This window comes from Paramisgurnus dabryanus, chromosome 16 (assembly GCF_030506205.2).
Source record: "Paramisgurnus dabryanus chromosome 16, PD_genome_1.1, whole genome shotgun sequence".
In the NCBI taxonomy this organism is placed as follows: Eukaryota; Metazoa; Chordata; class Actinopteri; order Cypriniformes; family Cobitidae; genus Paramisgurnus; species Paramisgurnus dabryanus.
Genome location: NC_133352.1, coordinates 23,706,821 through 23,725,580, shown reverse-complemented (window position 1 = coordinate 23,725,580; position 18,760 = coordinate 23,706,821). Strand labels below are relative to the sequence as shown.

The window sequence follows — 18,760 nt, the reverse complement described above, 5'->3', positions numbered from 1 at the left end:
TGTCACAGACAAGGCTTATTGCTAGTCCTAGACTAAAACATGTTTGATGTGTCTCAACTAAAAATAACTCGATTTGTCCAAAAAATTTGTCTTAAAATAACACACCTGTAACGTTTATACAATAAATGCTTAAATGTCTTTTGCTAAGCATTGTCTGTAAAACCAGGCCTTTGTGCTATAGGTCACAATGTAATAAAATGTATCAGTATCAACTATTCTTTCCTTTTAGACTCAAGGGATACATGCCCTATCTTTAATGCCTTTCAAATATATTTAACATTTTGGCAAACTATTTTAGTACACACTCTCAAATTTTTATAAACACATAGGCTACACACCTTTTGTGTGACATTTGTATATCCTCCACTATATACACAACAGAAAAAATGATTTAATTTCCAACTCTTAAGAGTTTCCTTCTTTGATAATAGGTTTCAATTGAGAGGATAGGGTGAGCTATCACTCAGCTGTGAAAGATGGGTGATAGAAACTGATAGCTGAAATCTGCATGACAGAAAAAGTGTCTGGAGCCGGTACTTCACAGATATTTGATGGCACTTAATGCAGATGGGTAGAGATGATGTCTCCGTATGTGAGTGTCCTTGTCTATTTCTATGCAAAACAGATCCATCATCAACGTGTGAGACAAAACTTATGCAAGGTTTCAAGCTGTTATGTGCATGTGGTGATGTGAATGACCCTAGATGGTCAAGGCTGCATAGATGGCAAGGTTTAGACTTTTTTGTTTACTGCAAAATAACACTTATTTTGACTAAGAGTAGTCGTGTTAATATAGAATACATTTGAAAATATGGTATCGTTCAATAGAACAAATAAAGTACACATTTACTTCAACCACATACTGTATATTGCCTTATTATTTAGGTATTAATAGTTAGACAGGTATATTTCATTCATAATGACAAATAGAATGATTGTGCATCGGTTTCCCCAAATTTCAGTTTAAAAATATTTTGGTGGGTTTTAGAAAGATTATACCTGTCTGTTGTTCAACACGTTCATAAGGATTCAGAGATGGAAATCCCATGTTTTGCTATCCATTAGGTTTACTAGGTTTTTCAAAGCTTAATTGGATTGGATCACCCTTAACAATACAAACATTTTAACATTAGCAAATCTGGACTGTTTAAAACGGGTTCGCAACATATCACAGTTTTTAACTTTTAGCTAGGCTATGTAAAATACAACAGGTAGTTTGGTCAAAGTGGCGTCAATATGGGACGGTTTCCCAGACAGGGTTTAAATTAATCCAGGGGCCAGTTTTTCAAAAAGTTGAATCTGGATCAAAATGATTTGCTATCCAGGATCAGGTAAACCATTTCACTTTTGTTCTGTTTTTTCAAAGCAAAATTGTATTGAATTATCCTGATCCATATATATTTCAGATTAGCAAATCTGGATTACTAGTGTTCTAAATGTTATCACACTTCAATATTGACTATCTAGCTATGTATATAAACAGCAGGTAGTTTGGTTAGTATGGGGTCACCAAGTGTTTTTACTTGAAGAGAAAATAAAAAACTGCAACGTTTCCTTACTTTTATTTTAAATCAACATTCAGTCTGTTCTTCTGGCCCACAAAACAAACAGATATAGATTATACACAAACACAACGGAACATGCATTTTAAGTCATAAAGATGCTAAATGTCTGTAAGTTAACATTTATAGAGATGCCGGTAGTTAAAAGTACTTTCTTTGGTCTCTGTTAATTGTGATTGTAATCAATACTGTACAGTGCACTTTTGTTAAAATTAAATGTTAAATATTTTTAGTTTGAGTGCTGTATGAGGGATGTATATGGATTTTTTAATTGAATGGAAGGTTTTAATGGTAGCCTAATGTCAGGGGCTTCAGTTGGTGTTGAAAAGTGGTGGGGACAAAAGTTTAGATGAAAAACATTACAGCAGGACTGGAAAAATATTGAATAATGGTGAATAAAAAATGGGCATAGTGTAGGCCGGTCAACAGCACACAAAAACTCAGCATAAAACCCTCAACAATGTCGACTGCACATGTAACAGTCCCTGCAACACCAGCTCAACTGAACAGTGCCAAAGCACCATACTGTAGAAAACAGCAACACATTAAGTCAATGATTACAATGAAATTCATATGTAAAAGAAAACACACCATAAGCATACAACACAACATATGTGACCCTGGACCACAAAACCAGTTGTACACTGCAAAAAATGATTTTCAAGAAAAAATGTTCTTTGTATTTTAGTCTTGTTTTCAGTAAAATATCTAAAAATTCTTAAATTAAGATGCTTTTTCTTGATAAGTCTAGTTTTTAGACCGAAAATACCAAATGTAAGTGATTTTGTGCATAAAACAAGCAAAAAAATCTGCCAATGGGGTAAGCAAAAAATCTTGAACATTTTTCTTAAACACTAAATTCAAGAGAAATTCTATAAAAAATTGCTTACCCCATTGGCAGATTTTTTTTGCTTGTTTTATGCACAAAATCACTTAAATTTGATATTTTTGGTCTCTAGATTTTTGCTCTTCAAGAAAATACATCTTGATTTAAGAATTTTTATTTCAATACAAAACGATGTAAGAAAATAAGTCTAGTTTTTAGACAAAAAATATACAATTTAAGTGAGTTTGTGCTTAAAACAAGCAAGCATATCCTCCGATGGTGTGAGAAAATTTTGCTTAAATTAAGTGTTTGAAAAAAAAGAAATATTATTTTTTGATTTTTTTTCTCACCCCATTGGCAGATATTTTTGCTTGTTTTAATCTTAAATTCACTTAAATTGTACATTTTTTTGTCTAAAAACTAGACTTATTTTCTAAGATCATTTTGCTCATCAAGAAAATCCTCTTGATTTAAGAATTTTTTAGATATTTCTACTGAAAACAAGACACAAATACTAAGTAAGAAAGACATGTTTGCAGTGTAAGTCGCACAGGTATTGTTTGATTTTTTCAGAACATTTTAACCAAATGCTTTCAAAAAGTGGTGGGGGCAAAATCAGCCATTTCAAAAAGTGGTGGGGACATGTCCCCAGCGTCGCCAGTGTAAATGACACCTATGCCTAATGTTATACCCCATATCATGGGGTTGTTTCCCGGACAGGGATGATCTTAAACCAGGACTAGGCCTTAGTTTAATTAGGATAGTTTTAACAAACATGCCTTAAAAAACATAACTTCTGTGCATGCTGATGCAAAACAAAGGCATTTATGTATTTTAAGATATGTCAGTGCAAGTTGTTTTCAGCTTGGACAGCTCTTACATTTATTTTAGTTTAGTCTAATCCCTGTCCGGGAAACTGCCCCTATACTGTTATAATTAAATTAATCAAGTGCAAAATTTCAACCTAAATAATGATACATTTATAAATACTTCATGAAATGTTGTATTGTAGACTGTAGGTTTATAAGTTTTAGTATTTTTTTTAGAAGATTTATTACATTTTTGTTCCTAGTTGGAATCAGATCAGAATAATTCAACTTTTTGGGATCAAACAAATCCCAATCTTATACTATTATGGGATCCAGTCCAAATTCAGAATCCATTTTTTTTTGTTTTGAACAACCCATTTTAAAATGTTTATCTGATATCCAAATGGATTACATTCGAACAACTGTCCCCATAGGCCTTAGTTAAGTAGTTTTTACAAACAATCCTTATAAAAAAACAATACTTATCAAAACAATGGTTCCATATACGTCAGTACAAGGTGTTTTAAAAATAAGGCAGCTCAAACACACATTTTAGTCTGGGACTAGGAAAACCCTGTCTGGGAAACCACCCCCTTATTTTAGAGACTATAAAAAATTCCCTTCCTTTTGTACATTTCAATTCAACATTCTGCCTGTTTTTCTGACCCACAAATAAAAAATACAAACAAATATACACAAATACATGGGAACATGGATTTAAATCATGTAGTAGCAGTTTCCTGGACAGGGTTTAGATAAATTCAAGACTAGGCCTTAGTTAGCCTATATTAAACATTTAGGTAGTTTTCATAAACAAACACACCAATACTGGTGTGCATATTGAGACAAAACGATGGCACTGAATATGTTAAGATATGTCAGTACAAGATGTGTTTTTTAAATTAAGCTAGCTCAAACATGGATTTTAGTCTGGAACTAAGATAAGACCTGTCTGGGAAACCGCCCCAATAACTATTTGTAGAAATAGGCTACCAGCTTTAAGAGATGCAGTTAAAAACTACTTTTGACAGTTTTGACATTTGTGTAAACATTGCATGATAGAAATATATTTTAGGCTTATAAGTTTTACTAGGCCTTTTTTTGGAAATCCTCCTTTCTGCTTGGATCATATTCCAATCTAACTAAAACGTTTTAAACACCAGAAACTAACGCTTTGAACAACCCATTTATTTATTTTCTTTATTAATTTCAAAATGTACATATACAGTACAAACAACAAGGCACCAAAGTTCAAAGTACAATACACCATAACATTACATTGTAGGACACAGGCGCATACTTTATGTAGAAGGAAAACAAAATAAAACCATAACAAATTACAAACAAATAAAATTTGACAGCTAGAGCTTTTGATCTAGGTAATTTTCTTTAATTATGGAGAAAAGTTTAGTGGCATTCTTGTTTTGCATAATAGGAAGGGCTTTGGTAAAGAAAAAAAAATCATTATGAAATGCCTGAAAATTGATTTGAGTTGTTTTTTTTTACCAGTATGGCTAAATTATTAATCAAGTACTCATCTGGTGAAGCCAGTCATAGACATCCAGCTATAGTTTGTCAACATTGACACAGTAGTAAAATAAATGTTCAGTGGTTTCATTATCATCTATTGGTTACAATTCTAAATCTTTTTTGTACAAATTCACTGGATGGATATACATCATTTAATATTTTATAATGAATCTCTTTGAAAATTTGATCTAATCTGATAGTTGGAATGGAATGAAAATTTGGGAATCCTTTTGTTAGAGTGTTTGATCTTACCACTGAGGGTCAGTAGAGAGCGTTGTTATGTTAGAATCTCGCGTTTTCTCGCGATATGTGGTTGACTATAAGTGCAGAATTCAAACTAGCCTAGAAAAGCAGTTGGGAGATTTGACGACTGATTTTGTTATTAACTACATGCAAGGTAAACATGTTTAGATATTAGTTTGTTTTGTAGCTGTTATATTTAAATGTGACAACAGAAGCTTATGTTAACGTTAAATAATACTGACTGTTTTAAGTTGAGGTTTTAAAGATTGGCAGAACGTAACTTAGTGAAATAAAGGAGTTAACCTAACCAATAACAAAAGTCATCGTAACTTTGCTTTTTTATCTCTTTAGAAGACGCTTTTATATTTAAATTACGCTTTATTATATGTCTTGTCTGGGTACGTTAACTTATTGTACGTATTATTTTAGCGCCATGCTAACTTACATAAACAATCATACCTACACTGTTTCCAAATAAAAACGTATATATATATATAGTTCTTACACACTGCTAACCACACACTTTTTTTTTACAAACAATAAACACGTCAGATGTCAAATCTAGAGGAGGAGATTAAAGCTTTGCGACGGAAAGTGCACGAGGGAGAAGAGGCTTTACAGCGGGCTGGTCAGTATGGACTTCAACTGTTGGATGACAAAATGGATCTGCACAACAAACTCGAGGAGCAGCGAATTGAGATGTCTGATATCATTGAGGTATTGACAGACACACCTTTTGTTTCTCCATCCCTCTTGATCTCTAAGTGATCAATAACTGTGACAATGTCATTTTGATACTATTTTCTGATTGCAGACCATTGAGCAAGAGAAATATACTTTACAAAGGGAAGTTGAGTTGAAAGCCCGCATGTTGGAGAGTCTGCGATCAGAATTTGACATTGTGAAAAATCACCAAAAACATCAGCTTGAGCAGCAGCAAACTCTGATGGAGAGGGACCATGCTCTCGAACTTAGTGATTTGAAAAACAAGGTATGTTTTTGTCTCACCCAGTAATGATGTTTTTGTTGTCATGAGTAGCCCCAATATTTGTTCATCATCCATATCTTCTAAGGCAAGAATCTCCAGCCCTTTATTAGCTGGTTTAACCATGTTTATACCACGGGTCTGTTGAATGCTGTATTCTGATTGGCTGAGAAATGTTCTGTGGGTATGCTTTAATTTCTGATAACCGCACACCTAACTTGTCAAATGTCTTAAAAATAGGCACCAGAGCAATGTTTGTGCTATAAGAGGAATAATTGACTTCAGTCCTTTGAATTATTTGAAAATAATGCACACCCACGGTGTAACGCATTGCACCTTGGGTGTGCATTATTTTCTTATAATTCAATGGCCCGTCGTCAATTATTCCTTACTTAATTGGAGCTGGAGCTGAACTCTGGAGGACAGTAGCTTTCCAGGAGCAGGGTTGGAGATCCATGTTCGAAGGTCTGTCTTATTTTAGGTGACTTTGTCCACATTCCTTATAAAATGCTTTTCTAGGTGGAGAAAATGAAGACGGATTTAGAAGGGGCTCAGCTTGCGGAGAAACAGATGAGACACAAGCTAGACCAGCAATCTGAAGCACTGCACAACAAAACAGAGGAGCTGCGTGTTCTTACGGAGTGTGCACATGAAACCATGTCCTCTGAGATTCTTGAGCTACAAGTGCAAAAGATGGAAATGGAATCAGCTATGGTAAAGTTCATATTTTGTACTGTTATAATAAATCAATGTTTAGTAGAAATTCGCAGTGCCAGACCTGAGTGGTTGTAAGTATTTTGTTGGGACCTTGGTTTGCAGGCAACTTTGGAAGAGGAGCTTCAAGAGGCACGATACAAAGAAGAGCAGCTGTGTTTGGCCAACACCACCCTTCAGAGGCAACTGGAGAGAATCACAGAAGAAAAAGAAGAGAGAGAGAAGGAGGCGGTGTCCTGCTACAATGCATTAGAGGCATGTCAATATATCTTTTTAAAGAAAAAGCATAAAACATATATTTGTCCTTCTAAGGGAAATATGCAGAAAATGTTATAGAAACCTATTACATGGTAAAAATCCTGAATTTTGGGGACGCCTGCTTATTTAAGTTTTGTGATATTTGATGTTATACTAGAAGACTTATTGATTTTTGTTCTACCCAATGTAGAAAGCTCGTGAAGCAAACCAGGATCTTCAGATTCAGCTGGAGCAGGTGTTACAGCAAGCCCAAGACCCAAACAGCAAAGGCAATTCCTTATTTTCTGAGGTATAGAGTAGAGCATTTCAGTTTTGGGAATGGTTTTGATTATTTATTAAGCATTTAAATGTTTATTATTCTTAAAGGGGCAGTTTCCCAGACATTGTTTAGTTTAATGCTGGATTAGGCCTTAGCTATATTAGCTATATTGTGCATCTTGAGACAAAATAATGGCACAAATATATGTTAAAATATATCAGTGTAAGACATTTTCTAATTAAGGCAACTCAAACATGCATTTTAGTCTAGGACTAGGATAAACCCTGATCGGGAAACTGCACCTAAATGTTTATAAGAAGACATTTTTCCTAGAAACAAAAAAGTATTAAATAAGAATTTGACCGTTATTATATCAATCCAACATCATTTTACAGAAAAAGACTGCATCCTTTAATAAGCACTACCAGGGCCTGAAGTTAACTTTTTTGACCACCTGCCACAGTGACTTTTTACCAGCCAGTTTTTTTTTTGCCTGAATAGTGAATGATAACACTGTTTTTAATATATGAATTAAATATAATTATTTTTTTAGAGCTACAAAAGTGAATTTCTCTTTGTCTTAGGTTGTTTGATTAACATTAATGACACAGACTTAAGTATGTTAATTGAGGTTACCGTCTCTTTAAGACCACCACAGACACAGTTTTTGACTCTCTAGTCTCTTTACATACACTTAAGTTAAGACTTAACGAAATGTTTTATTAGAATAAGAATACTGTTGAGATAATTTTGTTTATTATATGTGCCCTGTCAAGAGCAGAAAGATTTTATGTACGCTTGCTTTTAGGAACGGGTCTCTCATATGTTCCCTATTGAGTGCCCTTAAACCCGCGCGCGCTCACAGAGACTGAGGGGGCACAAACTGCGCACATAAACGCCCCACATACGTTGTTTTTCATTACTCTATTCGGTAAATGTCGGTCGGGAGTGTTTATACATTGACCCACGCATCACTGATTTGCATTGGCTACCCGCCAATGTGGCTGGTAGATTGACAGTGTTACCCGCCAATTGCAAAATCCACCCGCATTTGGCGCGTGGTCGGGTGTTAATTTCAGGCCCTGAGCACTACTATAAGCTATAAATACATCTAATATGGGGTACCTTAGGTACACCAATTATTTCAAAGCCAGTTATTTTCCAAATTATTTTAACTCTGTTGAAAAAAAAACACAAGACATTGGTTATTGAGCTGGATATTAAAAATATGAGATATGATATATTAACAGGTGGAGGACAAGAGAGCTGAAATGGAGAGGCAGCTGAACAGTATGAAAAGACAGTATGAGTCTCTACAAAAACAGCACACCCTCACCAAACAACATATGCATCGAATGAAGGTAATACATGTTAGAAAATAGTAAAAAAAATACTTTTCTTTTTGCATTTTTAAGATAATTCATGTGTGTTTTCATACTATTACAGATGCAGATAGCCACCCTTATGCAGCTCCAGGGCAATCGGGCAGACCCAGCCCAACTTGAACGATTGCAGTTCATGTTATCCGAAAAGAATAATGAGATAGAGACCTTAATGATGAAAGTACGAGAACTGGAGAAAGAAAAGGTGAGTGTTTGTTTTTACATTGCATCTTATATATCAAACATTAAGCAGTAACATATTACTGCAATCTCCATTACCAACAGATGATAGTGAAAGACCAACATCCATCTGTCCAGTCTAAAGAAACTGAACTTGTGGATGTGACTTACTACACAGACCTATTAAAAATGCAACTTACAAATTCAAAGTAAGTGTTTTCTCAGCACACACTTGTACTGGAGGCAAGTAGCCCTTGAGTAATGTGCAACATTTTTATATGTATGTGCAAAGGAAAGATGCAGACAAACTGAAGGATGAGTTGTCCATGGCAAGAATGAAGGCTCTCTCTGAAAGTCAGAGAGTGTTGGAGTTGGAGAGGAAACTCTATGGTGCAGAACAAGCACTGAAGCAAAGACACAGTGACAATATGAAGCTTCAAGTCAAGCTTGAAGAACTTCAAATGAAATACACACCCCATGGTAATGAATTTTTTTTTATTAATGTCCGAGTTATATTATAAAACGCTTTGTATTTCACACAACTTTTTTCATGTTTTTCCCCCTTACTGGTTTACCATTGTTTATCCAAACTACTTTTTCATCACTTACACATGTTTGTAATGAAACACAAAATGTGTCACCTCAGTCACCATTATTGTTAACATTTTATTGTTAGCTATAAGAAAATGCAATGGAATTGGGTAACCTGTTATTTAAAATGTCACGTTGTATACTCAGTGTTGAATAAAGGACAAGTCCAGAAACGTCGGCGTGAGAAGTTTCCAGTAGATGTTCCAGAGGTAAAATCAACACCTAGCAAAGAGGAAACTGTAACCATGGATACAGAGCCAAGCAAGAGCTCAAGTGAAAATGCACAAGAGGACAAATGCAGTCCTCCCATTGAGAAGCCGGTTGTGGTCCCGTTACAGCCCGCACACACCTCAGAGCCCAACCCAGTCCTGCCTCGCGAGAGCAAATCTGTCAGAATCTGTGAGGATCCCCCAATCTGCATTCCTGATCCACCCAGGTCAGTGCCAAGCTCTGCATGCCAAACCTTATTCTTTCTGCTGCGCTCTGTCAACTTTACAGTCTTTGTCTTCTTCCTCCTTTTGGGCTTTGAGGACGCTCGCTTCTCAAACGTCATTTCCTGATTGGCCACTGCCTCTCAAAAATCCTGTAGCTCAGAGGAACTTCTTTTGACCTTAAATTTCATGTTAAAATAATGAATGAGCAATGTAGATTTATGTTAAAGGGACATTCCACTTTTTTTGAAAATATGCTCATTTTCCAGCTCCCCTAGAGTTAAACATTTGATTCTTACCATGTTGGAACCCATTCAGCTGATCTCCGGTTCTGGCTCTAGCACTTTTAGCATAGCAATCCATTGAATCTGATTAGACCATTAGCATCGCGCTCAAGGCCTGAAATTAACACCCGACCACGCGCCAAATGCGGGTGGATTTTGCAATTGGCGGGTAACACTGTCAATCTACCAGCCACATTGGCGGGTAGCCAATGCGAATCAGTGATGCGCGGGTCAATGTATAAACAACCCACTTCCGACCGACGTTTTCAACTAACCTGCCCGCAATTGTTCAAAATAGTTTTTAAACCCGACCGACTGACCGCGGCCCGAATATCATTAAAATATTTGTTTGGGTAACCCGCAACCGCTCATTTCTTATCAAGCTGCGCATATCACTGATGCAAATTGAGTGATTCATTGAGAGGATGCGACTGCTGTTTCGCAAAGTTCATGCGATTGGAAAGAATATGAAGCACTTCTCTGACTACGTTTGGATGTGCGAGTAAGTTAAGTATTAAACTGTTGGTGAGATGGGATGTGAACGCAATGCTGACATATGCTACTGTACAATCACAGTTGCACAGATGTGTAGTGCTGCTGTGACGGATCAGAACTCTTGATGTGTAAACTTTAAAGAGAGTTGCGCTACTGTGTCTTATACTGTAGTATATTAACATACATTTTGCGAATAGAGTAATGAAAAACAAACGTATGTGGGGCGTTTATGTGCGCAGTTTGTGCCCCCTCCGTCTCTGTGTGCGCGCGCGGGTTTAAGGGCACTCAATAGGGAACATCGGAGAGACGCCTTCCTCAAAGCAAGCGTACATAAAATCTTTCTGCTCATGACAGGGCACATATAATAAACAAAATGATCTCAACATTATTCTTATTCTAATAAACCATTTCGTTATGTCTTAACTTACGGTAAGTGTATGTATAGAGACTAGAGAGTCAAAAACTGTGTCTGTGCTGGTCTTAAAGAGACCGTAACCTCAATTAACATACTTAAGTCTGTGTCATTAATGTTAATCAACGAACCTAAGACAAAGAGAAATTCACTTTTGTAGCTCTAAAAAAATAATTATATTTAATTCATATATTAAAAACAGTGTTATCATTCACTATTCAGGCACAAAAAAAAAAAACTGGCTGGTAAAAAGTCACTTTGGCTGGTGGTCAAAAAAGTTAACTTCAGGCCCTGATCGCGCTAAAAAATAACCAAAGACTTTCGATATTTGTCCTAGTTAAAACTTGAAAATAGTCCCCTGCCATTGAAAGTTAATAATATTTGGGCAGTGAGTAATATCGCTACGCCTGCTGTAGCCATGTTACATCAACAAAGTCATTGATTATAAGGCCAGTTTGAGATTATAGTTCCTAATCATATCTGCCTAGAAAATCGCAACTTTTAATTTTCCGTTGGTCTTCGTACACGATGTAACTACAGAAGAGTCAAGTTTTAAAAAAGAGTTCGAAACTCTTTGGTTATCTATAGGTGCAATGCTAATGGTCTAATCAAATTCAATGGATTGTGCTAAGAATCACTTCTGTGACAGTTTAACTTTATATGTTAGTGACATTTTAGCGTTTAAGAACTGTATTTTGAACCATCACAAACTGATTGATTTGCCCGCAGGTCTCCTATAAGTGACGGTAATAATAAGGCTGGAGATCAGACACTTAGCAGTGAAGGAGAGGAGAACTGGAGAGCTGAGAAGAAGAAGAAAAAGTACCAACAGCCCATCCACATCAGTTCAGAAAAAACTATGGCAAGCGAATGTGCTCAACAGTAACGCTGCTATTGGAAATAATATATTTTAAGTATTTTGGGATTTTTTTTGTACCAGGTGATGTTTGTAATAATTCATAATTTAGTCTCTTGTTTATGTACATGATTTATAGCACAGCAAATATTACCTCTGTAAAGTAATAAACTAAGTATGACATTTAATAAAACAGTTGATGCAGTCTGATAATTAATGCAAACATATTTTAAACTTGCATCAATTTAACAGTTTCCTGTTATACATTTGCAGCACTATGCAAACCAAGGTGTTGAATAACAATTACAGTTACTTGATATTAGCAAATCTTCTGCCATGGGTTCTCCTTCAGCAGTAGCATGTGGAGCATCTTGGAGATTGGTGTAAGAAGTAGGTGTCACAATTTTTGGTGTCGCTGTGATCCATTTTTTCAATAGTTTATCTATTAATAGAATCCAATTACATCTTTTTTATCTTTTACTTTTTCTTTGTTTAATAATTTTAGTTATATCTCACACGTACGATATAACACAATGTCATTGAATTATTACAAAATTTATTAAATATGTATTGATTATTATTATTTATTTATTTTTATTGAGAAACAACAACGAGTACAAAATACAAAGGTCACAGTATAAACATTATACACATTGTATAAATATAACATTTGTATAAACTGTGACATAAACATTTATACAAAAAGCATATAACAGTTTAATATTTTAAAGAAATATTATTAATTTTCGTAATGATGGAGCGCGAGGCTCAGCTTGCGTTTGCTTGCGTCATGAAAGGGTGTTTCTTCTTCTACCCAATCGTCGAGTCCGAATGGAATGACGTTGTTTAAAAATATTAGTGTGCTTTTATTTGATTGGTTCACGTATCACTTTCAGATGAAGTACGGAAGTTTAAGTGGTTTCTGTCATTAGTTTCTTATGGATGGTTGCATTTTACAGGGGTTAAGCTCGGCAGGTTGTTATAAAAATAAATGTTAAGATTCTAGATAAGGAAAAAAATAACATGTTCACTATCTAGATATTATTTTATATTCGGATAGTGTCTTTTGTAGAATGGACGTGATTGAACAACACTGTCTATGGAAGTAGCTGTAGTAACGTTAATTTTTTTTGTTTGACAAAATGCTGATATTACGTACAATGCAAAATAAGAGGATTTGCACTCTTGGGGTAATAATCACCATCTGGATTTTCAGTCTTCATCTCGTACGTGCCTACGATGTAAAGGTAAGATTTGTTACAGTATTTGGGATGTTTGAACGCATTGCTTTAATAACAACAGCTTTTTGAACCTGCAGTCACCAACAGCTCTAACCATCAAAGATAGCCCTGATGATCTAAACAGAGATGAAGAGTCACAGTTACACGATGATGATGATGAAGACTTGGAGGTGTTTAGACCCACAGACAAGTGGCAAACTCTCAAACCAGGTGGGTACATTCCCATGGGTCACATGGCTGACTGTTTATCTTTAGATACATGTTTCTAGGTAAATGATAGAATAAGCTTTTCATGATTACCAAATCACCCCCATCCTTTTAATAATTAATTTGTACATAATAAATACTTTAGGTCAAGCAGTTCCAGCAGGCTCTCATGTCAGACTAAATCTTCAGACCGGGCAAAGAGAGGTCAAGTTAGGAGAGGAGGAACGTCTCAAATATTTGAGAGATGGAAATGGGTACAGTAGTAGAAGATATATAGAATCGTAAAACAAATGCATGACTGACTGAATAAATAAATGGACACATTATACACACGCTTATTATTAAGTAATTCTCTGTTTATCCTTTATGGGGCAGGCCAGGAACGATTAACGTGCAGAACCCTTCATTCACTTCTCAAGAGTTGAAAGAGGCCCTGAAAAAGTTTAAAGAAGGATTGGATGATTCTGCAGACACCAAACAAGTATGCTCATTTAAAAGATCCCCAACTAAATGACTAAATGTTATTGGGATCTTAAATAAAAATGTTTGCTTCCAGGAAGAAGATGCGGTGAGAGCCCAATTTCGTTCGATGGAGGAGTTGAAAAAAGACATGGCGGCACTTGACATGCTGGTGGAGACAGATGTTCAAGTTATGAGGAGACTTTTAAACCAATTCAATGATACTAACAGCACAACTGAAGAAAAAGTAACTGCTCTTCATGACCTGGAGTACCTTGTGCATCAGGTAATGCATCAATTAACATTTGAACATTTTTGAGAAATGCATTTTTGTGTTTACAATTACTAGACAAAAATGCATTTCTTAAAAATGTTCAATCACTGAATGTTTTCACTTTATTTTCCAATAGGTAGATAATGCCCAAAATTTGGTGTCCATGGGAGGAATGCAGCTGGTAGTAAATGCGTTAAACAATACAGACATTCGTCTTCAGGAGAGCGCTGCTTTTGTGCTTGGATCTGCTGTTTCAAGGTAACTGGCATTATTACAGTCAAAGTCTAACCAATTTACCCTGCCATAAGGTTTTACTTACTGTATTTTCGTTCTTAAGTAACCCCTCAGTGCAAGTTGAGGCAGTGGAAGGCGGTGCATTACAAAAGCTGCTGACGTTGCTTGCCACTCAGCGACCCATGATGGTTAAGAAAAAGGTATAAACTATCTATGGATGTTATGCTAGTAATACAATATCATTATTTATAACCCCAAATGTAGATGAATACACTACTGATTTGATCTAACACAGGTGTTGTTTGCTGTGGCCTCACTGCTGCGTCACTTCCCATTTGCTCAAAGTCACTTTTTAAAGCTTGGTGGTGCGCAGGTGCTAAGTGAATTATTTCAAACAACGGGAGCAGATGCCCTGCGTGTGAGAATCATCACAATCCTCTATGATATGATCATTGAGAAGGTCAGTTTTTGTTTACAGGTTTCCACAAAATGCACCTTCCTTTACTCTTTAGGGCATATTTTTATATATTTATTACTTGGTGTATTATTTTAAAATTAAGAGTCACTTGTTATTTTCCTTGTAGGAGTTGATATCCCAGGTGGGCATGGACCTCATTCCAGATTCCTCTCACCAGGAGCGTTTGCGACAATACGCCAAAGTCTCCCTTTTGCCTGTGTTGGTAGAGCAGGGGTGGTGTAACCTTGTCCCTGAACTTTTAGCATCTCCTGAGCACGACTGGAGAGAGAAAGCTCTTCGCACGTTGCTTGCCATGATGGCTCAATGTCAGACCCAGTTTAAACAAAACCCCACACTGATCTATTCTCTTAATGAACTACAAATACAGTACAGAGAACTGGTTCTCACAGAGCACGATGTAGGGGAAGAGGATGGATACTTTGGAGAGATCCTGGCTCTTGTGGACTCTATGATGGTTAAACTGCAATAGGTGTAAAATGGGACTGCTTTCGTCTTGGAACATCAAGAAATAATAAAAAGACTTTTGAATGATGAATCTGGTTGATCAATTTAAGAAGTTTCAAGTTCAAGAAACACTTAAAAAAGCCTAAAAGTACGTATGCAGACATCATGGAGGTGTCTTTAAAATGTCAAATCAAAGGGAGCCAATTAGGTTGAATTAGAATTAAGTAGCAGTCAAAATGAATTTTTTAACAGTGAACAGCTAAGCACTGCTAGAGTGCTATTTTTATATAACTATTGTTATATGACTGTTTTATATGGCATATTAAGAAAAAATATTGTTGCGGTTTTAAGCTTTCAAATGCTAGTTTTACAAGTTTTTCTAAAATGGCCCAGAATTTGTTTTTTGTTTTTAAATATGGTAAACAGAATATAGGTCTCAAAAGAGAGTCACAACAGCAAGTATTGGTAAAGAAAATCAGAAAAAGAATGTTTGAAAGTATAGTTTTTAATAATTTGGTAACAAATGAAAAACATTATGGATAAAATTAATTGGCCCAGAGTTTTTTTTTTTACTGTGGTATAAAGCAGGGGTCTCCTTCGTGGTGCCCGTGGGCACCAGGTAGCCCAAACAGAGTCTGTGAGGTGCCCGCCAAAGCACATTCTATTAATAGTCTCAATTGTAATATTTATTTCTTACACATTTTTTATATAACATATCAACAAGTAAAATAAAATAAAATCAACAAGTAAAACACAAAAAGTTTTGAGTAGACTATATCAAAAAGTAGCCCTCTAGATTGTTTTAACCATTGTGGTAGCCCTTGCCCACAGAAAGGTTTGAGACCCCTGGTAAAAAAGTATGTATATCTCCATGTCGTTTTAAAGCAGGCTCATAATGGTGAAGAAAATCAGCACATGATTGTTGGAAAGTAAAGATTTTAATCAATAACTTTATAACAAATTAAAGAAATGCTTGATTGTTTTATTCCATGGAATTACATGACAAGGTGGTGTTTGATTACGCTCCAATAGTGTATAACCTTATCGAGGTATACTGGCTAATCCATGATAGAAAATCACGTTCAGCTGCCTTCGGTATTCTTACTGGATAGGCTCACATTTTCCTTCATGCATTATCTTTACATTCAGGCCACGATCCCTAAACAGAAAGATGGCATTCATCACAAGTAGCACAAAAGATGTTTGCATTGTTATAAAAATTAAGTCATACAAATACAGGTATTGTTCTTTTTTGGTATTAGACCAAATCTGTTTACCAAAACTTCTGAAGTTCATAAGTTAATGATTCAATGCTGACATCTGGAAATACCCTGAGATTTCTCACACTTCCTGGCTTCGTTGCATCAAAACAGAGCATCTATTTTGCATAGACACTATTTATCAGCTATGGTCAGTGGACTAACCTGTTTTCCTTGCATAGCACACACTCGGTTGGATATGAAATTTTGTCCTCTCCACATACTGGATTGTATTCACGGGTACACGAACCATTACCGTCTGGGTCACAGTTGGCCTATTATAAAGATATAAGAAAGATTGTCAAATGTAACCAACACTAACCACAGTTACCTTTGTCATAACTTATAACTTTATCATCATAAAATTGACATAATTCACCTCTCTGGGCTCTGGTGCTGCCGCTGTGAAAACATTAATGTAACAAATGATGAGAAATGAACCAGGAAAAGCCTTGTTTTCTAGACATTTTTTACATAAGAATGCTGCTAAACAAGTTGCTGCGTATGTGTTTATTCTATGCTGCTTGTCATATTTGTCAAATGACGTTTGTTAAAAATGTTTGAACAAACCAATCAGATCCTGTGACCAGTTTAACTCCAGGAAACATCTTTCTATTATTTTATTTGTGTTAATTTTATATTGATTTTTTTAACTTCATTCAAGCTTAATATTATTTTTGTATTAACTAGCACATTTAACTGAACAACATGAAATTATCTGACCCACTAGGTTAAAACTCAGTATTTTTAGTGTCTTATGACAGAAATCAAAGCTCAAGTCAGTAAAAAGTTTAGACCAAGGGGTCTGAATAACCATGGCGTCAGCTGTTACTTTCTCATGTCTGAATATTTAGGAATGAAAAACATTTAAATGTCAACATTAGAAATGAAAAGACAATTTAGGTCTTTCTTTCTTTTTAAGACACCTCAGTCTCCATAGATATACCAATGACAACATTTTGAATAGATAAAAATATAAATTTGGTTTAGCATTACACAATAATCCACATATTTTGTACAGTTTATATACCTTATGTCATTTTAATACTTACCAGAGAGGCAGATGAAGACTGAAACGCAGAACAGAATAGCCAACTTCATGGTTTCTTTTGGAGTAGACGTATTTAAGTATGAAAGTCAGCAGGTGATATGAGCTCTATGGTCATGTAGCTACTGTAGCTTTAGGATTTATCTAACACTCCTCCCACTACCTTAAAAAAACTTGACCGGTGACATTCATAAAATAATCCCACAATGACAAGGACATTTGTGTTGTGGTTTTGCAACAATATGATGGTAACAAAGAACACACTCAACAAAAGCATAAAGTTACTGCAAACCTTTGAAACCTTATAGTTATAATCCATGTTGAAGTGTATGAAAACACGGCTGCCGAGAAACAGATAATGAAAGATGTTCCTGGCCTATTATTACAAATAAAAAAGAGCTAAATATCATTTTACATATCTTATGAAAATTAACCATGGTTTTACAACAGTTTAAACAAACAAACCAAGAAAAAAAAACTGTAATTATAATTAAACCAGGGTATCCACAAAATAACTAGTGGTAACTAAAACCCTGGTTTTGCCAATTGGTAATCCATATGCAAAAACCTGGTGAATTTTTGTAAGGGGTAAATTACGTAAGAGGTTTTCCATGAACAAAGCTAGGCTGGATGAACTTAAAAAAGGTCTTGTTTAACAAGACACAAAGTAAACATAAAGCTGCCACGTATGCTGGATGAGGGAGGCATCATTACCTATTATTATTTTATCATCTATAATGTCTTTGTTGCAAAATCTGTTTGGCCTGTGCATTTTCGACCTGCTTTATTTTAATGATGAATTCATATTAATTTGGGGTTTCTGTTTTGGTTTGATATTTAGTTATGAATCATGTCATTCAACTTGCCATGAACCATGCACCACGAGTAATTGTTCATCGTTGATTCAACAGTCTAACAAGAATTTGCCAAGAAAGCAAATACATTAGCAGCGCTATTTAATAAAAATCATATTAGCTCACTAGGTGGCATCAGTGAACCATGGCGCATGGTTCAGGTCATCGACGCTCGCTCCCGACTAATCGTGCACAGTCATCGCGAAACCTGTTTTTTATTTAACAAGATTTTATGTTTTATATTATATGACAACTCGGTGTAAACTGTTGTGCCAACTTATATAAATGTAATAGTTGCCCAGTGAAAAAATACCCTGTAAATTATGAAAGATTGCAAATGTTGACAAAAAACCTAAAATATCGTCACTGTATTTTGTAAAGTTGTTTTGTTATAATTTTGAATGTTTTGAATGAAGTTAAATCAAGGATTGTAAATATAAACAGC

At 35.4% G+C, this 18,760-nt stretch overlaps 3 protein-coding genes across 3 annotated transcripts; 2 read left to right on the top strand and 1 right to left on the bottom strand.

Annotated features, from left to right (window-relative positions):
- Positions 1 to 4,994: 4,994 nt before the first annotated feature.
- spdl1 (spindle apparatus coiled-coil protein 1) lies at positions 4,995 to 12,098 on the top strand. The gene is made up of 12 exons (XM_065270390.2): positions 4,995 to 5,124; positions 5,523 to 5,687; positions 5,785 to 5,961; positions 6,475 to 6,669; positions 6,775 to 6,924; positions 7,118 to 7,216; positions 8,437 to 8,547; positions 8,633 to 8,773; positions 8,854 to 8,957; positions 9,041 to 9,228; positions 9,487 to 9,775; positions 11,691 to 12,098. Exons 2-12 carry the CDS (start codon positions 5,523 to 5,525, stop codon positions 11,845 to 11,847), a joined length of 1,776 nt encoding a protein of 591 aa, XP_065126462.2. The 5' UTR covers positions 4,995 to 5,124; the 3' UTR covers positions 11,848 to 12,098.
- A 610-nt stretch (positions 12,099 to 12,708) lies between these two features.
- On the top strand, positions 12,709 to 15,245 carry sil1 (SIL1 nucleotide exchange factor). The gene is made up of 9 exons (XM_065273048.2): positions 12,709 to 13,064; positions 13,136 to 13,268; positions 13,411 to 13,519; positions 13,641 to 13,746; positions 13,822 to 14,010; positions 14,135 to 14,256; positions 14,336 to 14,432; positions 14,528 to 14,692; positions 14,817 to 15,245. Exons 1-9 carry the CDS (start codon positions 12,960 to 12,962, stop codon positions 15,177 to 15,179), a joined length of 1,389 nt encoding a protein of 462 aa, XP_065129120.1. The 5' UTR covers positions 12,709 to 12,959; the 3' UTR covers positions 15,180 to 15,245.
- Positions 15,246 to 16,073: 828 nt separating this feature from the next.
- On the bottom strand, positions 16,074 to 17,599 carry LOC135758197 (serine protease inhibitor Kazal-type 1). The gene is made up of 4 exons (XM_065273058.2): positions 17,466 to 17,599; positions 16,793 to 16,815; positions 16,579 to 16,688; positions 16,074 to 16,313 (listed from the first exon to the last, which is right to left on the bottom strand). The coding sequence occupies exons 1-4, from the start codon at positions 17,512 to 17,514 to the stop codon at positions 16,256 to 16,258; spliced, it is 240 nt and encodes a 79-aa protein (XP_065129130.2). The 5' UTR covers positions 17,515 to 17,599; the 3' UTR covers positions 16,074 to 16,255.
- Between the last annotated feature and the right edge of the window lie 1,161 nt (positions 17,600 to 18,760).